At 45.0% G+C, this 19,243-nt stretch overlaps 1 protein-coding gene across 2 annotated transcripts in view; it reads right to left on the reverse strand.

Annotated features, from left to right (window-relative positions):
• Nucleotides 1-1,787: 1,787 nt before the first annotated feature.
• The window catches only part of LOC137382880 (glutathione hydrolase 1 proenzyme-like), a 132,945-nt gene continuing 115,489 nt past the window's right edge, over nucleotides 1,788-19,243 (reverse strand). For both annotated transcript variants that reach the window (XM_068055432.1, XM_068055434.1), the window contains exons 10-13: nucleotides 15,136-15,263; nucleotides 10,651-10,763; nucleotides 9,132-9,245; nucleotides 1,788-3,738 (exon numbers count right to left, since the gene is read on the reverse strand). In XM_068055432.1, the coding sequence (XP_067911533.1) occupies nucleotides 3,586-3,738; nucleotides 9,132-9,245; nucleotides 10,651-10,763; nucleotides 15,136-15,263 (508 nt within the window). In that variant the 3' untranslated portion in view covers nucleotides 1,788-3,585. The remainder of the gene's footprint in view (nucleotides 3,739-9,131; nucleotides 9,246-10,650; nucleotides 10,764-15,135; nucleotides 15,264-19,243) is intronic.

Here is a 19,243-nt window from a genome sequence, read left to right on the forward strand (position 1 = left end):
TTCGGTAGGTGGTAGGCTACCTGCCCTACCTCTTGGGCTAATTGAGGCACTGAAGTAGCCAATTAATGGCCACTTACGGGCCTCTTCCTACCAACACTGGTATTTTACCAGAGGCAGATGGGCACTTTGCCACTTGGGGTGGCAGCCCATTTAAACTTAGTGACTTCCTTGCGGGCTGGGATCCCTCCTGATCGGGCACCCTCTGCCCCATGGAGGGCTTCCCCCCAAGTGGCATGGGCCACCCCTGCTGGAGCACCCCACCCTGCCCTCGTCATTGACCCTTTTCCTTTGCAGGGGCTGGCTGATTGGCCCTGGCGAGCTAAGATCCCACTTACCTTATTCTCCAGCCTCCAATGTTTGCTGGGTCCGGGGACGGTTGCAGTCCCAGCAGTGGACAATACTCACTGATTGGTCAACAGCCTGCTTCAGAGGGACAGAAGCATGACTGCAGGAAGTTAATTGCCTGAGGACCGTAAAATACAGTTGTGACTTCCAGGGCTGGCGGAGGTGGGCTCACCCTGGCATTCCAGCAGGTGGATGGGGCCACCATCTCCTCGAAAAATCCAAGCCTTTGTCTGGGCTGTATTGAAACCCAAATTCTAGAAGTTCAAGGACAGCATCCAACATTGTCCCACCCTGACCCCAAAACAGGCTCAAGTACAGGACTCACAATGTATTAAGGAGCCCGAGCAAAATTGAAGTCAATAGGAATAAGGGGGAAAACTCTTCACTGGTTGAGGTCATACCTATCACAAAGGAAGATGATTGTGGTTGTTGGAGGTCAATCATCAGGACATCACTGCAGAAGTTCCTCAGGGAAGTGTCCTAGGCACAACCATCTTCAGCTGCTTCATCAATGATCTTCCTTCCATCATAAAGTTGGAAGTGGGGATGCTCACTGATGATTGCAACAATGTTCAGTTCTATTCACAACTTCTTATAATGAAGCAGTCTGTATCTGCATGCAGCAAGACCTGGACAATATTCAGGCTTGGGCTGTTAACAGGCATGTAACACAATGACCACCTCAAACAGAAGACCATCTCCCCTTAACATTCAAAGGCATTACCATCACTGAATCTCCCATTGTTAACATCCTGGGGTATCACCATTGACCATAAACCTAACTGGACCAGCCATTTAAATACTCTTTCTACACAAGCAGGTTAGTGGCTGAGAATTCTCTGGTGAGTAACTCACTTCCTAACTCCCCAAAGCCTGTCCACCACCTACAAGGCACAAGTAAGGAGTGTGTTGGAATAATCCCCACTTGTCTGGATGGGTGCAGCTCCAACAACACTCAAGGAGCTTGACACCATCCAGATCAAAGCTGTCCCCATGATTGGCACCCCATCCACCACCTTCAACATTCACTCCCTCCACCACCGACACACAGTGGCAGCAGTGTGAGTACAAGATGCAGTGAAGCAACTCACCAAGGCTCCTTCGACAGCACCTTCCAAATTCATGACCTCTACCACCTAGAAGGACAAGGGCAGCAAATGCATGGGAACACCACCACCTGCAAGTTTCCCTCCAAGCCACACACCATCCTGTCTTGGAACTATATCACCGTTCCTTCACTGTCGCTGGGTCAAAATCCTCAACTCCCTCCCTACCAGCTCTGTCAGTGTACCTACAGCAAATGGACCGCAGCGGTTCACGAAGGCAACTCATCACCAACTTCTCAAGGACAATTACAGACGTCCAATAAAGCTGCTTTGCCAGAAAATCCCATCTTCCATGAATGACTTAAAAAAACACAAAGAGCAACTTGGTTTCACAATTTATTGATGTTTTCATTATATGGCAATGAAATAAAGTTAATACAATATACAGCAAGACATTAACATAATTGCAAGGATTACAGTATTCAAAGAGAACAAAAAGAAGATAATTGAAACCCAGACATGTGCAAGTTCTCTGCAGACAATCATTGTAATATCACACACCATTTAACTGCAGATACAATTGAACATCATCGACCAGAGAATGCACTGGTGTGGGCATGGTCACATTGAAGGGAAAGGCTTACATCCAGTGGATAGAATAGAAACATGACTGTGGGGCAGACCTTCTCCAGAGTTTCACCTGCTCGTCTGCTGTAACTTTGGCAGAGGAGCCTGTATAAAGTTCAGAAAAACTTACAAACAGCATTTGTGCCCATTAGCTCAGGTTGCTTCCACCGAAGTTACAGTGAACCAGCAGAAGAAGAGTGCAGAAATTCACCTCAAATGTATCTCCTGATTGAGATGCAAGGCCAGGTAAGGCACTGAGAGGCAAGCAGCTTCTCACTTTGCACCTGGGCTTCAATCTTGTTACCACTGCCAACCCACTGGATCCGGACAGCACAGCTTTGAATACACGGTCTGGAAATTTCAAAACAGACAGTGAAAGTAGAAATGTTTTCCAGCAACTTGATGCTTGGGCCTTATGAAAATAGATTAATAATTAATGACTGACAAAGCATAGCCTTGAACCCAAGGCACTCCCTTCACAATAACTGCTTCAGCAAGATTGGCTTTTGCAGAGTAAAAAGATATGTCATGCTAGGCCTCCACCTGCCAAGAATGAGGGACATTAATTTTGTCATGAATATTGATTTTAAACTGTTACAGGAGTGAAGAAAGGACTTGTTAAACAGATCAGCCGTGGCTGGAAAAGACATTTGCATATTAAAAGACCGTGATTGGAAGGACAAAGGACCATTCCCTGACACATTCAACCCACAATGGACCTTGATCACCAGGTATTGTGTGTAAGAGGAGCATTCCAGAGACTGCTAAGGTGATACAATCCAAGATGTGGTCAGACCAGTTGGTCACATGACTAACCTGCTTGGCAACCTGGTTTTTCTGAATTGTACAGTTTGAACTCAGAAAGACTGTTTGCTCCTGGATTGAGAAGATCTCTCTTGTCTGCTGCTATCTCTTTCCCACAAGCCTCTGAATCCACTGAAGACACATAAACCCCAAGAGAGAAAAGTCTCCTACAGCGAACAAGGTTTAAGAAGAATGCTGGGCCAGAACGAAAAGCAAGATCTACCTACAATCAAGGACTCTACAGTGAGCTCGAAGAACCGTAACAAAAACCCTTCAAATATTGCCTCAAACTTTACACTTTATTTTTTCTTCTGCTCTTTTCTGTCTCTATTTGCATGTGTGTATCGCCTCTGTATGCTAGTGTGGAACGCATCGTGTGACCGTACGCATCAACCGAATTAGAGTTTAAGTTTAGATTTAATAGATTTCAACATTTCCTCTTTAAACCTAAGAAAGCCTGTTTGTGCTGATTTCTTTGCCTTATAATTGGAAAGCGGTGAACAAGGATTCACCAAGGGGGAGCTCAAAACATGGTGTGTTTAAAATTAAACCCTGTTACAGTAAGACCAGGTGAAGGCTGAGAGGGACCCCTAGACCTCTTTCTCACCTGGTTTTAACAGGTAGTAAATATAAAAACAGTGCATTGTAAGAACTTGATGAAAAGAGTTTGTTTATTGATTATATTCTCACAGTGTGTCTCCCTGAGTTACTGCTGTATGTATGGACATCAGCACAATTACAGGTTGTCGATTGCACAGGCCCATCAGTAACCTGCAGGTTTGCCACCTTTTCGATAGTCTGATTCAGCAAACCACTTTCCTCCATCTCTGACGATGGCCTGGACTACACCCCCTGATGTAAGCTTGGTTAACACATTCAACGTATGGTGCCTCGCTTCTAAGCCCTCTTGTACAGCCTGAAAAACAATAGAAAAAGGTCAGTAACTATTAAAAATTCATTATTAAAACTGGGATTTAGTAATTAAAAATGTATTCCAGACTTTTCCTGTAATTTACTGATATTGGAATGGTATAGATGAGGAGAGGATACATTTTGTGATGTTCTGTGCCAGTAGTGAGGCCTTGCCTAGTCAATGCATTGAAACAGGAAAAGCCCATTTAACCCCTCGAGCCTGCTTCACCATTCAATTAAATCATGGCTGATCTGTAGCTCAACTCCATTTACCTGTCTTTGATCCATATTCCTCAATACCCTCAGTGAAACAAATCTATCAACACCAGTGTTCAAACCTCCAATTATCACCCCCACATCCACAGCCTTTTGGGGAAGAGAATTCCATATTTCTACTTCCCTTTGTGTGAAAAACTGCTTCCAGATTTCACACCTGAATGACCTAGTTCAAATTTTAAGATTATATCCCTTCATTTCTATTTCCCCCATCAGAGAAAATAAACTCTCCATATCTACCCCATCAAATTGTTTTCACATTTTAAACACCTTGAATAGATCACCCCACAATCTTCTGTACTCAAGGAAATACTAGCCCATTTTATGCAACATGGTTTCATAATTTAACCTTCTAAATACCATATTGGAAAATGGCAGTCCATGAATTCATGATGTGTATCAGCTGCTTGTTTGGCCTCACCAGCAACGAGAATCTCACAAAATTTGTCCTCTAGAGCCCATTTTAGGAACCTGGATAGAAGTAATTCTGGACTGATTGAGTATTGCAATGGCTAAGAACTCAGCCGAGGCTGATACATAGAAATCTTCTCCCCATTGCTGCAACACTCTGTGGTTTGCAGTTGTCTTAACCCAATGGAAAGGAGGCCACAGGATAACCCAGAATTCACCTGGTGCAAAAATTCACACTGGTTAATGGGGAGCAATGACTCCCAGCCCTGGTGTACATCATCACATATCAAGGTTATATAGTTTGAAGCAATTCTTGGCAGTGGTGCGATCTGGTTCAATAAACCTGTTGTTCGGACCTTGAAATCTTCCATCTCAGCACCGGATAACATTGCAAATTCTTTGGTCTATGTTGAGTTGGTTTTTCATAGCTGATAGAGGTGTTATGACAATGCCAGTCTAAATTGGACAAGCACCAGGAAGCTAATCAGAGTCATGCGCTAGTAAACTATGCGGTTTTAGTTAATTTTTAAAATTCTTTCATGGGATGTAATTGTCACTGGCAAAGCCAGCATTTGTTGCCCATCCCTAATTGCTCTTGAGAAGGTGGTGGTATTCTGTCTATTTGAACTGCTGCAGTCCATGTGGGGTAGGTACACCCACAGTGCTGTTAGGAAGGGGGTTACAGGATTTTGACCCAGCGACAGTGAAGGAATGGAGATACAGATCTAAGTCAGGATGATGTGTGACTTGGAGGGGAGCTTGCAGGTGGTTGTGTTCCCATGCGTCTGCTGCCCTTGTCCTTCTAGGGGGTCACGGGTTTGGAAGATGCTGTCAAGCAGTACACAGTTAGTGCACAGTTCGGGGTCCCTAGGCTTTGACTCTTGTCAATCTGAGCCCAGGCTCTCCAGGCTCAAGTGTGGTGTATCCCAATGGGAAAAAACACATTTTCCATGCCAGGCCAGTTAATATTATGTGGATTTCTCAATGTAACAATTGTGACTACACTTAAAAAGTAATGCAGTGGCTGTGAAGCACTTTGGGACATCATTGCCTACATTAACTGCACTACCCTCATTATCTTCCTTGTTACTTCTTCAAAATATTCGATCAATTTGGTCAAACAAGATCTTCCCTTAACAAATCCATGCTGACTATTCTTGATTAACCTGTGCCTTTCTAAGTGACAGTTTATCCTGTCTCTCAGAATAGATTCCAATAATTTGCCCACTACTGACTGGCCTGTAATTATTCGGTCTATCCCTTGCTCCCTTTTTAAATAGAGGTACAACGTTAGCAGTTCTCCAATCCTCCGGCACCACACGTGTATCTAGTGAGGACTGAAAATTGATGGTCAAACCCTCTGCTATTTCCTCTTTTGCTTCTTTTAACATCCTAGCATATGATGATTTATCAACCTTCAAGGATGCTAATCCCAATAATACTTCCTCTCTCCCTATGTTTATCACATCCAATACTTCACACTCTTCCTCCTTCTGCATCGTCCCCCTCTTTTGTGAAGACAGACGCAAAGTATTCATTAAGAACCATGCCAATATCTTCCGCCCCTACACATAGGTTACCTTTTTGTTTTTTTATGGGCCCTACTCTCTCCTTAGTTATCCTCTTACTCTTAATGTATTGATAAAACATCTTTGAGTTCACCTTGATTTTGCTTGCCAATATTCTTTCATGCCCTGTCTTTGCTTTCCAAATTTCCTTTTTGATTTCACCCCTCCAATTTCTAAACTCCTGTCGGCTTTCTGTAGTATTGAGTTCGCTGTGTCAGACATAAAGCTTTCTTTTTCTGCCTTATCTTACCCTGTCGGCTCCTTGACATCCATGGGGCTCTAGATTTGGCCATCTCACCCTTTTTCTTTGTGGGAACAAGTTTACTCTGAACCATTGAATCTCCGCTTTGAATGCCTCCCACTGTTCTGACACTGATTTACCTTCAAGTAGCTGTTTCCAATTCACTTTCGCTAAATCACTCCTCAGTTTAGTAAAATTGGCCTTGCCCCAATTGAGAACTCTAATTCCTGTTCTATCTCTGTCCTTTTTATGTTAAAACTGACTGAATTATGGTCACTACTACCAAAATGCTCTCCCACTGCCACCCTTTCCACCTGCCCATCTTCATTTCCCAAAACTAAGTCTAAAACTGCACCCTCTCTTTTTGGACTTGCTATACACTGGGCAAAAAAGTTCTCCTGAATGCACCTCAAGAATTCTGCTCCCTCGATTCCTTTCACACTAAAACTATCCCAGTTCATATTGGGGTAATTAAAATCCCCGACTATTACTCCCCTATTGTTCTTGCACTTCTCAGAGATTTGCCTATATATCTACTCTTCTATCTTGTTCTGGCTGTTTAGGGGTCTATAGTACACTCCCAGGAATGTGATTGCTGCTTTTTTGTTCCTTAGCTCAATCCCTATGCCTCATTTGATGAACCTTCCAACATATCATCCCTCCTCACAGCTGTAATAGTTTCCTTGACCAAAATTGCCACTCCCCCTCCTTTCTTATCCCCCTCCCTATCACGTCTGAATACCCTGTAACCAGACACGTTGAGCTGCCATTCCTGTCCCTCCTTAAGCCATGTTTCTGTAATAGCTATGATATCATACTGACTAGTGTCTATCTGTGCCCTCAGCTCATCTGCTTTATTTGCTATATTCCTTGCATTGAAATAGATACCCTTGAGCACTGTCAAACGCTTTTTAAAATTTTCTAACCCTCGTTTCCTCTGTCTTCCAGATTCATCCATTAATTTTCCGTGTTCCATTTCAATTTCTGATTTTATCCCAATGTGTCTATCCTCAGGTCCCCATCCCCCTGCCAAACTAGTTTAAACCCTCCCCAACAGCACTTACAAAACTTCCCGCAAGGAACTCAGTCCTGACTCTGTTCAGGTGCAACCTGTCCGGCCTATACAGGCCCCATCTCTCCCAGAGCTGATCCCAATGTCCCAGGAATCTAAGGCCCTCCCTCCTGCACCATCTTTCCAGCCATGCATTCATCTGCCTTATCCTTCTATTTCTATACTCACTTGCGCGTGACATTGGGAATAATCTGGTGATTACTACTTTCGAGGTCCAGCTTGCTAATTTCTTCTCTAGCTCCCTAAATTCTGACTGCAAGACCACATCCCTCTTTCTACCTATGTCGTTGGTTCCAATGTGGACCACGCCTGCTGGCTATTCACCCGCCCCCTTCAGGATGATCTGCAGCTGCTCAGTGACATCCTTGACCCTGGCACCAGGGAGGCAACACACCATCCTGGATTCACATCTGCGGCCGCAGAAACGCCTGTCTGTTCCCCTGACTATTGAATCACCTATCACGATGGCTCTTCCAGTCTTCCCTGGTACCCCACCCCGTGCAGCTGAGCCACCCCGTGGTGCCATGGGGTTGGTTCTGGCTGTGCTCCCCAATCTAGGTAAAAACAATGCATTGCATGTAACACTGAACCAGAAAAACAATGGGACCACAGACAGAAGGAGTGGGTTTCACCAACAAATACACTGCATTTTTGAGTCCCTCTATGCAGAATATTTTTGTTTATGGAGATATAATGTTATAGGAGAGAGTTGCGATGCTGATGCTCTCTAAAAATGGACAGAAATTCCCAAGTTGGGATGTATAATGTAATGTGTGTTCCTAACTGGCACTTTTACATTTTCTCCCCTTTCTGATCTTCTGCATTTATTAAAAAGTGAGTGTATTTTGGAGTTTGATCCTTGATGCGAGTTCAGTTGGTGTCCATGATAAGGTCTGTTAGCACAATGTTGTACCACACGGGGATGGGAGATATCAGGTACATTTCACAAAAGCTGCAATATATTCAATGTCAGCAAATTCAAGAGAAAACTGAGTAGGTCTGTCATAGAGATAGGAAGGATGTTGAAGGGTATGGATTAACAGAGATCTAGGGGTTCCCTTAACATATGAATGAAGCCAAATAAAACTATTAAAAAATAAACAACAGCATTGTGGGTTTTATCAATAAGAACATAAAATACAAGGGTAAAGGAGTCATGATACACTTTTGTTCCAAGCAATGGTTGGGCCACAGCTAGAATAAAGTGTGTGGTTTTGGGCACCACATTAGAGAAGGGAATTTGAAGCCAGAGAGAACATTCAACATAGATTCACCAGGGATAGGGAATTGTAGTTATAAGGAGGGCTTGAGATTCTGGGAATATTTGGGAAGGCTAAGAGGAAATTTAGCAGGGGCTTTTAATCTTATGGAAGGCATTACTAGAGTGAATAGGGAAATACTCTGGTTGATCTAAAAGAAAGTAAGGAGATGCGGAGTGATTGAGGCAGAGACTATTGCATCTTTTAAGGGGAGGTTGGATAAGTATTTGAAACAGAGAAAGTTACAGGACTAATTGGGTGAGTGTGGCCAGAGTGCAATTAGTTTTTAGTTGCTGTAGCAAAGAGCTGGCACAGACATGAATGAATGAGTGGCTGAATAACCACTTGCTGCTCTGTAAGCTCGTTCTATGGTAATAGATAGTGTATGAGATTCTTGAGACTTTTGAAACAGCCAGATTGATTGCTCCTTTCAGCTCTATACACATTCCTTTGCTCCATTACAGTAAACAAGGACAGGGGAGGGGAGAAATACAACTGATAGAACCCTATGGAAACATTGACCAATAACCAGCCCATATACATGAGCATGTTCACAACACATACACCAACCTTCTCCATCGCTTTCTCAACTCGGGTCACATTGGGGAACAGTTGATTGTGAACTCTGGGTTCAGTCACAGCTCTCTTAACATTGTAATTAAACCACAACGTGTTCATGATCACCTAGAAATACAAGAGGAACAGTGAATGCATCAGACAAGAAGCTTGGTTTCTCAATGTAATAATCTCCTGGTATTTCTTTCTCCTCGGATTCCTGATTATTTTGTGTTGATCCTCATATTTAACTAACTTGCTGGAGTTTTTTGAGGAGGTAACAGAGAGAGTTGATGAGGGCAATGCTGTTGATGTGATGTATATGGACTTTCAAAAGGCATTTGATACAGTGCCACACAACAGACTTGTGAGCAAATTTGTAACTCATGGAATAAAAGGGACGGTAGCAACAGGAATACAAAATTGGCTGAGTGACAGGAAACAAAGAGTAGTGGTTAATGGATGCTTTTCAGGCTGGAGGAAGGTTTGTAGTGGAGTTCCCCAGGTATCAGTGTTGGCACCCTTGCTTTTCCTGATATATATTAATGACCCAGACCTTGGTGTACAGGGCACAATTTCAAAATTTGCAGATGATATGAAACTTGGAAGTATTGTGAACTGTGAGGAAGATAGTGTAGAACTTCAAAAGGACATAGACAGGTTGGTGGAATGGGCAGACAGGTGGCAGATGAAGTTCAATGCAGAGAAATGTGAGGTGATTCATTTTGGTAGGAAGAACATGGAGAGACAATATAAAATAAAGGGTACAATTCTAAAGGGGGTGCAGGAGTAGAGGGACCTGGGTGTATATGTGCATAAGTCATTGAAGGTGGTAGGACAGGTTGAGAACGTGGTTAATAAAGCATACAGTATCATGAACTTTTTTAACAGGGGCATAGCGTACAAGAGCAAGGAAGTTATGTTGAACTTGTATAAGACACTAGTTTGGCCTCAGCTGGAGTATTGCGTCCAGTTCTGGGCACCGCACTTGAGGAAAGACGTGAGGGCATTGGAGAGAGTACAGAAAAGATTCACGAGAATGGCTCCAGGGATGAGGAATTTCAGTTATGAAGATAGATTGGAGAAGTTAGGACTGTTTTCCTTGGAGAAGAGAAGGCTGAGAGGTGATTTGATAGAAGTTTTCAAAATCATGAGAGGTCTGGACAGAGTAGGTAGAGAGAAACTGTTCCGACTCGTGAAAGGATCGAGAATGAATAGGCATAGATTTAGAGTATTTGGTAAGAGAAGCAAAAGTGACTTGAGGAAAAACTTTTTGAAGCAGCGAGTGGTTAAGGTCTGGAATGCGCTGTCTGAGAACGTGGTGGAGGCAGGTTTAACTGAAGCTTTCAAAAGGGAATTAGACTGTTATATGAAAAGGAAGAATGTGCAGGGTTATGCTGAGAAGGCGGGGGAATGGAACTGAGGGAATTGCTGTTTCGGAGTGCCGGGGCGGACAAGATGGGCCGAATGGCCTCCTTCTGCGTTGTAACAATTCTGTGATTCTGTGATATTCCTTCCTACCATCAGTACGTACCAGAGCAGTTGCCGTGGTGATCTTTGTTCCTCCTGAGCCTCCCACCACCATCTTCACTGACTTGTTTTTATCAAGTATAATGGCAGGGCACATCGAGGATAGGGGTGTCTTACCTATTGAGAAAAGAATACTTTTAATACACTAATATTCAGACACAGTGCAGAAATGTGTTGATATGGAACAATGGAGCATTAGTTAACTGAATCCCACTTTAATTATCATGTGGGGATTTTAAAAAATATATTAATTCATGGGGTGTAGGCATCGCTGGCAAGGCCAGCATTTAATGCCCATCCTTAATTGCCCTTGAGAAAATGGTGATGTGTTGCCTTCTTAACCAGCTGCAGTCCATATAGTGTATGTGGTCCATGTTAGCCAATATTGTGAACAGTTTTCTCTCTTCAGATGTTGCTCCTCTCTCCTTTAAATTTGCCATTATCATCCCTCTCCTCAAAATACCAACCCTTGACCCTACTGTTCTTCCAAACTACTGTCATATCTCCAACCTCCCTTTCTTCTCCAAAGTCCTTAAATATGCTGTTGCCTCCCAAATTTGTGCCCATCTTTTGTGGAATTCGATGTTTGAATCCCTGCAATCAGGTTTCTGTCCCTGCCACAGAGCCAAAACAGCTGTTATCAAAGTCACAAATGACATCCTATGTGACTGTGACAAAGGTAATTTTCCCTTTTCGTCCTTCTCGACCTGTCTGAAGTCTTTGATACAGTTTACCACACCATCCTCCTCAAAGCCTCCCCACTATTGTCCAGCTGGGTGGAACTGTTCTCTCCTAGTTCCATTCTTAGCTACCTAATCAAATGCAGAGTACCACTTGCACGGCTTTTCTCTTCCAGCTCCCACACCGTTACCTCTGGTGTCCCCCAAGGATCTATCCTTGGCCCCCTCCTATTTCTCATCGACACGCTGCTCCTTGGCAACATCATCAAAAGTATAGAGTTAGTTTTCATGTGTATGTGGATGACACCCAGCTCTACCTCACCACCACCTCTCTCGAGTCCTCTGCTGTTGCTAAATTATCAGTATTGCATGAGCAGAAGTTTTCTCCAATTAAATGTTGGGAAAACTGAAGCCATTGTTTTCAGTCCGTGCTCCAAACTCCGTTCCCCAGCTAATGACTCCATCCCTGTCCCTGGCGGCAGTCTGAAACTAAGCCAGTCTGTTCGCAACCTTGCTGTCATATTTGACCGAGATGAGCAGATATTCGCACCATCACTAAGGCTGCCTATTTCCACCTCTGCAACATTGCCCCTCTCAGCTCATCTGCTGCTGAAACCCTCATTTATGCCTTGTTACCTCAAGACTGACTGGTCTCCCGCATTCTACTCTTCATAAACTTGAGGTCATTCAAAACTTTGCTGCCCATGTCCTAATCCACACCAAGTCTTGTTTACCTTCACCCCTGTGCGCTCTGACCTACATTGGCTCCAAGTCAAGCAACATCTTGAGTTTAGAATTCTCATCCTTGGTTTCAAATCCCTCCATGGCCTTGCCCCTCTCGATCTCTATAATCTCGTCCAGCCGCACAACCCTCCAAAATATCTGCACTCCTCTAATTCTGGCCTTTTGTGCGTCTGATTTTAATTGCTCCACCATTGGTGGTGGAGCTTTAAGTTGCCTAGACCCTACGCTTTGGAATTCCCTCCCTACACCTCTCCGCCTTTCTACCTCACTTTCCTCCTTTAATACACCCCTTAAAACTCTTTCACCAAGCTTTTGGTCATCTGACCTCATATCTCCTTCTGTGGCTTGGTGTCATATTTTGTTTTGTAATGCTCCTATGAAGCGCCTTGGGACTTTTGATTATGTTAAAGGCACTATATAAATAGCAGTTGTTGTTGTACACGTATACCCACAATGCTGTTACGTAGGGAGTTCCAGGATTTTTGACCCAGCCGTGATGAAGGAATGGCGATATAGTTCCAAGTCAGGATGGTATGTGACTTGCTGTTCCGATGCTGCTCTCGTTCTTCCAAGTGGCAGAGGTTATGGTTTTGGGAGCTGATGTGGAAAAAGCCTTGCAAGTCGCTATAGTGCATCTTGTAAGATGGTAAACGCTGCAGGCACAGCGTGCTGGTGGTGAAGGGAGTGAATGTTTCAGGTGGTGAATGGGGTGCCAATCAAGTGGATTGCTTTGTCCTGGATGGTGTTCAGCTTCTTAAGTGTTGTTGGAGCTGCACCCATCCAGGAACTTGGAGAATATTCCATCACAGCCCTGACTTCTGTCTTTTAGATGCTGAAAAGGCTTTGGGTAGTCAGGAGGTGAGTAGCTTGCCATAGAATTCCCAGCCTCTGACCTGCTCTTGTAGACACAGTGTTTATGTTCTGGTCCAGTTAAGTTTGTGGTCAATGGTAACACCCATAAATATTGACGTTGCGGGATTCAGGGATGGCAATGCTGTTGAATGTCAAGGGGAGCTGGTTAGAATCTCTCTTGTTGGAGATGTTCATTGCCTATCATTTGTGTCGGGCAAATATTACTTGCCACATATCAGCTCAAGCCTGTATGTTGTCCAAGTCTTGCTGCATGGACTGCTTCATTATCTAAGGAATTGTGAATGCAACTGAACACTCTGCAATCATCAGCAAGCATCCCCATTTTTGACTATATGGTGGAGAGAAAGTCATTGATGAAGCTGCTGAAGATGGTTGGGCCTAGGACACTACCCTGAAAAACTCTTGCAGCCTGGGTTTGTGATGATGGGCCTCCAACAACCACAACCATCTTCCTTTGGGCTAGGTTTGACTCCAGCCAGTGAAGAGTTTTTCCTGATTCCCATTGACGTCAGTTTTACTAGGGCGTCTTGCTGTCGCATTCAGTCAAATGCTGCCTTGATGTCAAGGGCATCACTCTCACCACACCTCTGGACTTCAGCTCTTTTGTCCTTGTTTGGACCAAGGCTGTAATGACGTCTAGAACTGAGTGTTTCTGGCAGATCCCAAACTGAGTATTGATCAGTAAGTTATTGGTAAATATTTCGAAAGAAAGACTTGCATTTATTTACCACTTTTCATGACCAACAGATGTCTCAAAGTACTTTACAGCCAATGAAGTGCTTTTGAAGTGTGGTCACTGTTGTTATGTAGGAAACACTGCAGCCAATTTGCACACAGCAAGCTCCCACAAACAGCAAGGTGATAATGACCAGGTAATCTGTTTTTGTGATGTTGATTGAGAGATAAATATTGACCAGGACACTGGGGAGAGCTCCCCTGCTTTTCTTTGAAATAGTGCCATGGGATTTCTTATATCCTCCTGTGCAGGCAGATGGGGCCTCGGTTTAACGTCTCATCCTGTTCCGATATTCTTATGTTAATATGTAATCGACTTCCAACAACCACTGCTGTAAAATACGCTTGTGGATATTTGATGAGCCTAGGATCCTGTTCGGCTGTGATGTCCTCCATCATTTGGAGATTTTGTTTTCGTCTTTACTGCTGCCACATACAGTACTGATAGATCACTAAAACTATCTAATGGTACCCACAGATTACTATCCTGTGCTGTTATGAGGGACACCCTTTAAAAACCTACCTAAACATTGAATAAAATATGGTGCTTGGCATACCATTCCACCCAATCTTCCCATAAATGCATCTCTGAAACTCCAGAATTGACTCAAAACTCAAAAGATAAGGAAAACACACTTAAACTTAATGATACAGCACTGAAACAGGCCCTTTGGCCCACCGGGTCTGTGCTGACCATCAACCACCCATTTATACTAATCCTACATTAATCCCATATTCCTACCACATCACCACCTTCCCTCAATTCCCCTACCACCTACTGATACTAGGGGCAATTTATAACAGCTAATTTACCTATCAACCTGCAAGTCTTTGGCTGTGGGAGGAAACTGGAGCACCCGGCAGAAACCCACGCAGTCACAGGGAGAACTTGCAAACTCCGCGCAGGCAGCACCCAGAATCGAACCCGGGTCGCTGGAGCTGTGAGGCTGCGGTGCTAACCACTGCGCCACTGAGCCAATGTAACTATTTTACAAAGTGTTGGTGAATGTATGGGCTGTACTGAATAGCGAGTAGGTGCAGTGGGTAGTATCAGCATGTTCAAGAAGGAACTGGATGGATATTTGGAATGGAAAGTAGTTGAGGGATATGAGCAAAAGAATAATGTTTGTTTGTTTAAAACCTAAGCTGGGTTTCACTAATTACTACTTTCTGATTCTGTTACCTTCTCTTCTCATTCATCATGTTACAATGCACTGCATCTTATTCTTGGTGTCTCAATTTAAAAGGTATCAGCTGTGGCTCAGTGGTAGCAGTCTTGCCTCTGAGTCAATAGGTTGTGGGCCTCCTTTTTTGCTGTAAGATTCTATGATTTAAAAAAAAGCACCATCCCCACTGAACAGGATAGAGAGCAGCCTTGTCACAATCTCTATTGAAGTGTCACCAGCACTAACATTAATCCCCATCAGTTGAGTGTACCCATCCAAACAGAGCCACACCTGGTTTGATGAAGTTGGCTGGGGAAGGTGGAACATCAAACCCATTCAGAATGCCCGGCGAAGAGAAGTCATCCATTTCATTATTGAAAATGATCCCATTCGTGCTGGACCTCACATTCGATCCAAAGCTGCAAAAACAACAAATTATGTTCTTTTTTTTTACAGCAATCATTCCTCATTCCACCCACCCTATATATAGAAGCTGGTTGATATTCAGGACCAATCCAGAGACAGATTGGTACCAAATATCACTGCTTACTTTCACACAATTCAAGTCTTTTAGAATTTATATACGATGACAAATTTTAATCAATGGTGCGTGGTTTAACAGCTGATTTTTTTTTAACCTTCACGTCAGCAGGAGCCTCAATGGGCAGCTGTGCTTATTAAACATGCAAGCTTTAATTGCCCTGGTTTTGCTTTTATTCAGATGGATGAACATGGAAAATGTGCCCCCAAACCAGCCACACGTGCTTCTGGCTGGCAAGGCTCCCAGCTGCCAGAGTGGATTCTATAGACTTACTGCAGCAATGAGTGTTTGGTCATACCATTTCCAATGGCAAATTATATAGAATTTTACAGCATAAAAACAGGCCATTCGGTGAACTGGTCTATGCCGGTGTTTATGCTCCACATGAGCCTCCTCCGACATTACTCTGGCTCATCCTATCAGTATATCCATCTCCCTTTCTCCCTCAGGTTCTTTAGTAGCTTCACTTTAAGTGCATTTATACCATTCACCTCAACTACTCCACTGAAGGATTATCATTTTTAATCCAAGACTTTATTCGCCAGGGGTAAAACCCCAGTTTGGGGAAAACGGCTGCCAAAAGGATCCTGTTTTTACACAGCTACCAAAGGATAGGCTGTTGGTCTCAGACCAGAAAAGACAAGCTTTTCAAATGCTAAACCAAAACCCACTCCACCCAACAGAGCCTCCTGCTCTCAGCCAGCCACCCACATCATCACTGGCTCCAAGCTGGTTAAGGAGACAATGAAATCCACCGGTTGATAAAATCAAGTCAATTTGTCTGGACAACAGAACCCATCGGAAACAGTTCACACCTCGTATAGTCCTCAACCAGATGACACAAGACCAGCAGTTCCCATTGTCTCCCCCGCCCCACCCCCAAAACCAGCAAGATGAGAGGCGGGAAAATACTACAGATTCAAACAAAGCTTTATCTCCAGGGAGCAACTGAATCATTTTCCACCGTCTGACAAGATCAGTGAGAAAACAAGGGAACATTCGGTTTTGGTGGAAAAAGGCAAGACCGCTGAAACAGTAGAAGTGAAGCAGCCTGAGGAAGGAAAGGGTCGAACAGTTGATGTCAAAAGGACAGTAGACACACAGCTCAACAAGACAGAAGATCAGAGCACACTGCTCTCTCGCTACAACCAGGACCAAAGGAAGTCGCATGCCCTAAGGAATGGGTACAGCCCCCAAGGACTTCGATTGTAGAAGACACGACCTGGCATCCAAAGTCAGTAGGGTGAGCATTTCATCCGCAGCCTGCAGAATACTCAACTCACAGCCGTGTGGAGAGTTACCTCTGCATGTCCCGACCAAACCTTAGAAAAGGGGGTTAGTGTAGTGTTGGGAGTTAACCAACCATGAGTAAGGGAACACGGAGGGGCTTAGTTTAAGAAGTCCAAGGTGAAGTAATCTATTTGTTGTTAGTCATATAGGAACGTTAGCATCAGTTTTGCCATATTGAGATTCACTGTACATATTAAACATACTTTTATTATTCGAAATCTGAAACCTGTCAATTGCTTTATTTATCATCCTTCAGTGTGATTTTTAAGGGTAAGCCCAGACCTTCGACCGTAAATAAGTGGGTTCGGTCGTGATCAGCAAGGCTGAATGACCCTCACATGATCAGAAACACCCGACAGACCTGGCGAGTCAGGCAGGAGGTTTGGCAGTGAACTCACTGAGAGATATGGATATGGTTTCAGGTGAATGTTTGGATATGGAGGAAAGAATTTCCTCATACGTGTACGCAAACATTAATGTGGCCCAGCCATGGATTCTGGACATGATCCATTCTGACTGCCCTCAGCAGGGGGCAGAGGAATGGATAGGTAGCAAGAGTCACAAAAGTCCAAGGAAAAGGCCCTGTGGCTGCTATGTCTGCAAAAACAAATCCAGAAGCTCAGGGAGCAAATGGGTAGGCTTGAGATCGAGCTGCAGCCCTCCGAGGAAGAGTATGAGGTTAGAGGGATTGCTGGGAGTAGATTACTGGAGGATCTCCACTCCGCAAGGAAGGAGTGCGGGGCTCGAGAGGAAGCGTCTCGTATCCAGAACATGTATTTGAAATGTCAGGTCACCGAAGCTCAATTGCAAGTTCAGGGTCTCTGGGAGGACAACCAAAGGCTATAAGCCAGGGCTGGTACAGCCGAGGGGCGCCTCAGCGACATGAGGGTAACGTACAAGGTTGTGCAGAAGAGGGGGTACGAGGATGTGGATCAGGGGCCTTGTAGGGAGGAGGTCCGAAAGCTGACCAAAGCCTTGTCGAAGGCTCAAGGGATGGTTCGCCTAATAGCTCCGTGGGCAGCTGAGCTAGTCAGGGACAAGGAAGGTGAGGGTGAGCCCTCCAGTAGGGCTACTGTAGATTCCGCCACCAGGATTCAGAGTGTAGGACCCACCAGTCGGGTCCAGGATGCGGAGCCCACCAGTAGGGTTACCGCAGAGTCCGCCAGTAGGACTCAGGTTATGGGATCACAGGAAGAGCAACAAATGCTAGGGAATCCCATGTGTCCTCTGCGACAGCAAAAGTTTGGTCCACCAACAGCAAATGGGGACCAAGGGCCATTGCAGAGCAACTATGTGGTGCCTTACCTCAGCTGCAACCATGCTTACAGGAACGTCCAAGTTAAGACGGGACGGAGACCCCTCAGTTCACTTCATGGAGGTGGAGCAGATTGGGGGGAATCAATGGGTGTGGTGAGGGTGAGATGAACAGGCTGATGCTGTTCTCCCTTGGTGGGAGGCTGTATCAGAGTCGCCCCGCGGCAACCAAGATGGGGGGAGGCATCACAGAGGCCCTGAAGGATGACATCCTGGTAGCTATGGGGCATTACCAGGGGAGTCCATTCTTACAGGTTGAAAAGACCAGGCAGTTGCCCGGAGAGTCCCCAGGTGCGTTTGTGGATCGGCAGTGGTCAGTCTATGCAAAGGCAGCTGCGGGGGTGGTCATCCGGGCACAGTTGATAGGGGCTCCCAGAAATCACTGGCTTAAGTTCCTTGTGGCCAACAGCTTGCCTGGGGTCAGGAGCAGGGCTGAGAATTGGTTTGACCCTGAAGACCTCGCGAACACAAAGGCAGGCATGCTGAGGAAGCTCAGCCTGGCTTTTAAAGCTGAGTCCGGAGGGGAGGTCAAACCAAAGGGCAAGCTCCATGAGGCTCGAGCCAGTGAGCCTCAGAAAGACTGGCGGCAGGAAGGGGGTGACACCAGCAAGACAGGGACTTGCTACAGGTGTGTGAAGGCAGGTCACTGGAGGAAGGACTGCCCCAAAGGGGTGAAGCCAGTCCAGAAATCACCTCCAGGGCAGAAGCCCCACGTAAAGGAAGCCGAGGACTCCGAGTCCATACGCCTCATGACTGCATTCAAGGAGGCTTTTACCAGGAGCAGGGGAAAGCTGGACACTGCAATATCCAGTACAGTTCCCACAGCTCTCGTATGCCCCCACATGATCCTGACTAGAGCACGCCGAGCCTGAGTACCTGTGTCCGCTCACCTATGATGAGTGGGGCAGACCCTGTGTGAAGATCGGGGTAGAGAAGGTTAAGGGGGAATATTTGGTGGATACAGGGGCTTCTAGCATGGTAGTCCACGCAAATAACCCTACCATTTCACCCTGGTCTAGTGGGGGTCCCCTTTAGTCTGCTGGGGTTTACTGGGAATGAACAGGCTGGGTTGATTTCAAAACTCCTCACCATTCCGTTATGGGCACTTCACACCACGCGGAAATGCGTGCTGATGAAGTGGGAGCAACCAGGATCCGGAGTCCCCAGTGCTGACGTTATGTTAGCAAACCGGGTGACTGTGGATGTCAGGAAGCATTGCTTATGGGGAGCAGAGGGATCCAAGGAAGTGGAGGA

Source organism: Heterodontus francisci, chromosome 23, assembly GCF_036365525.1.
Source record: "Heterodontus francisci isolate sHetFra1 chromosome 23, sHetFra1.hap1, whole genome shotgun sequence".
NCBI lineage: Eukaryota > Metazoa > Chordata > Chondrichthyes > Heterodontiformes > Heterodontidae > Heterodontus > Heterodontus francisci.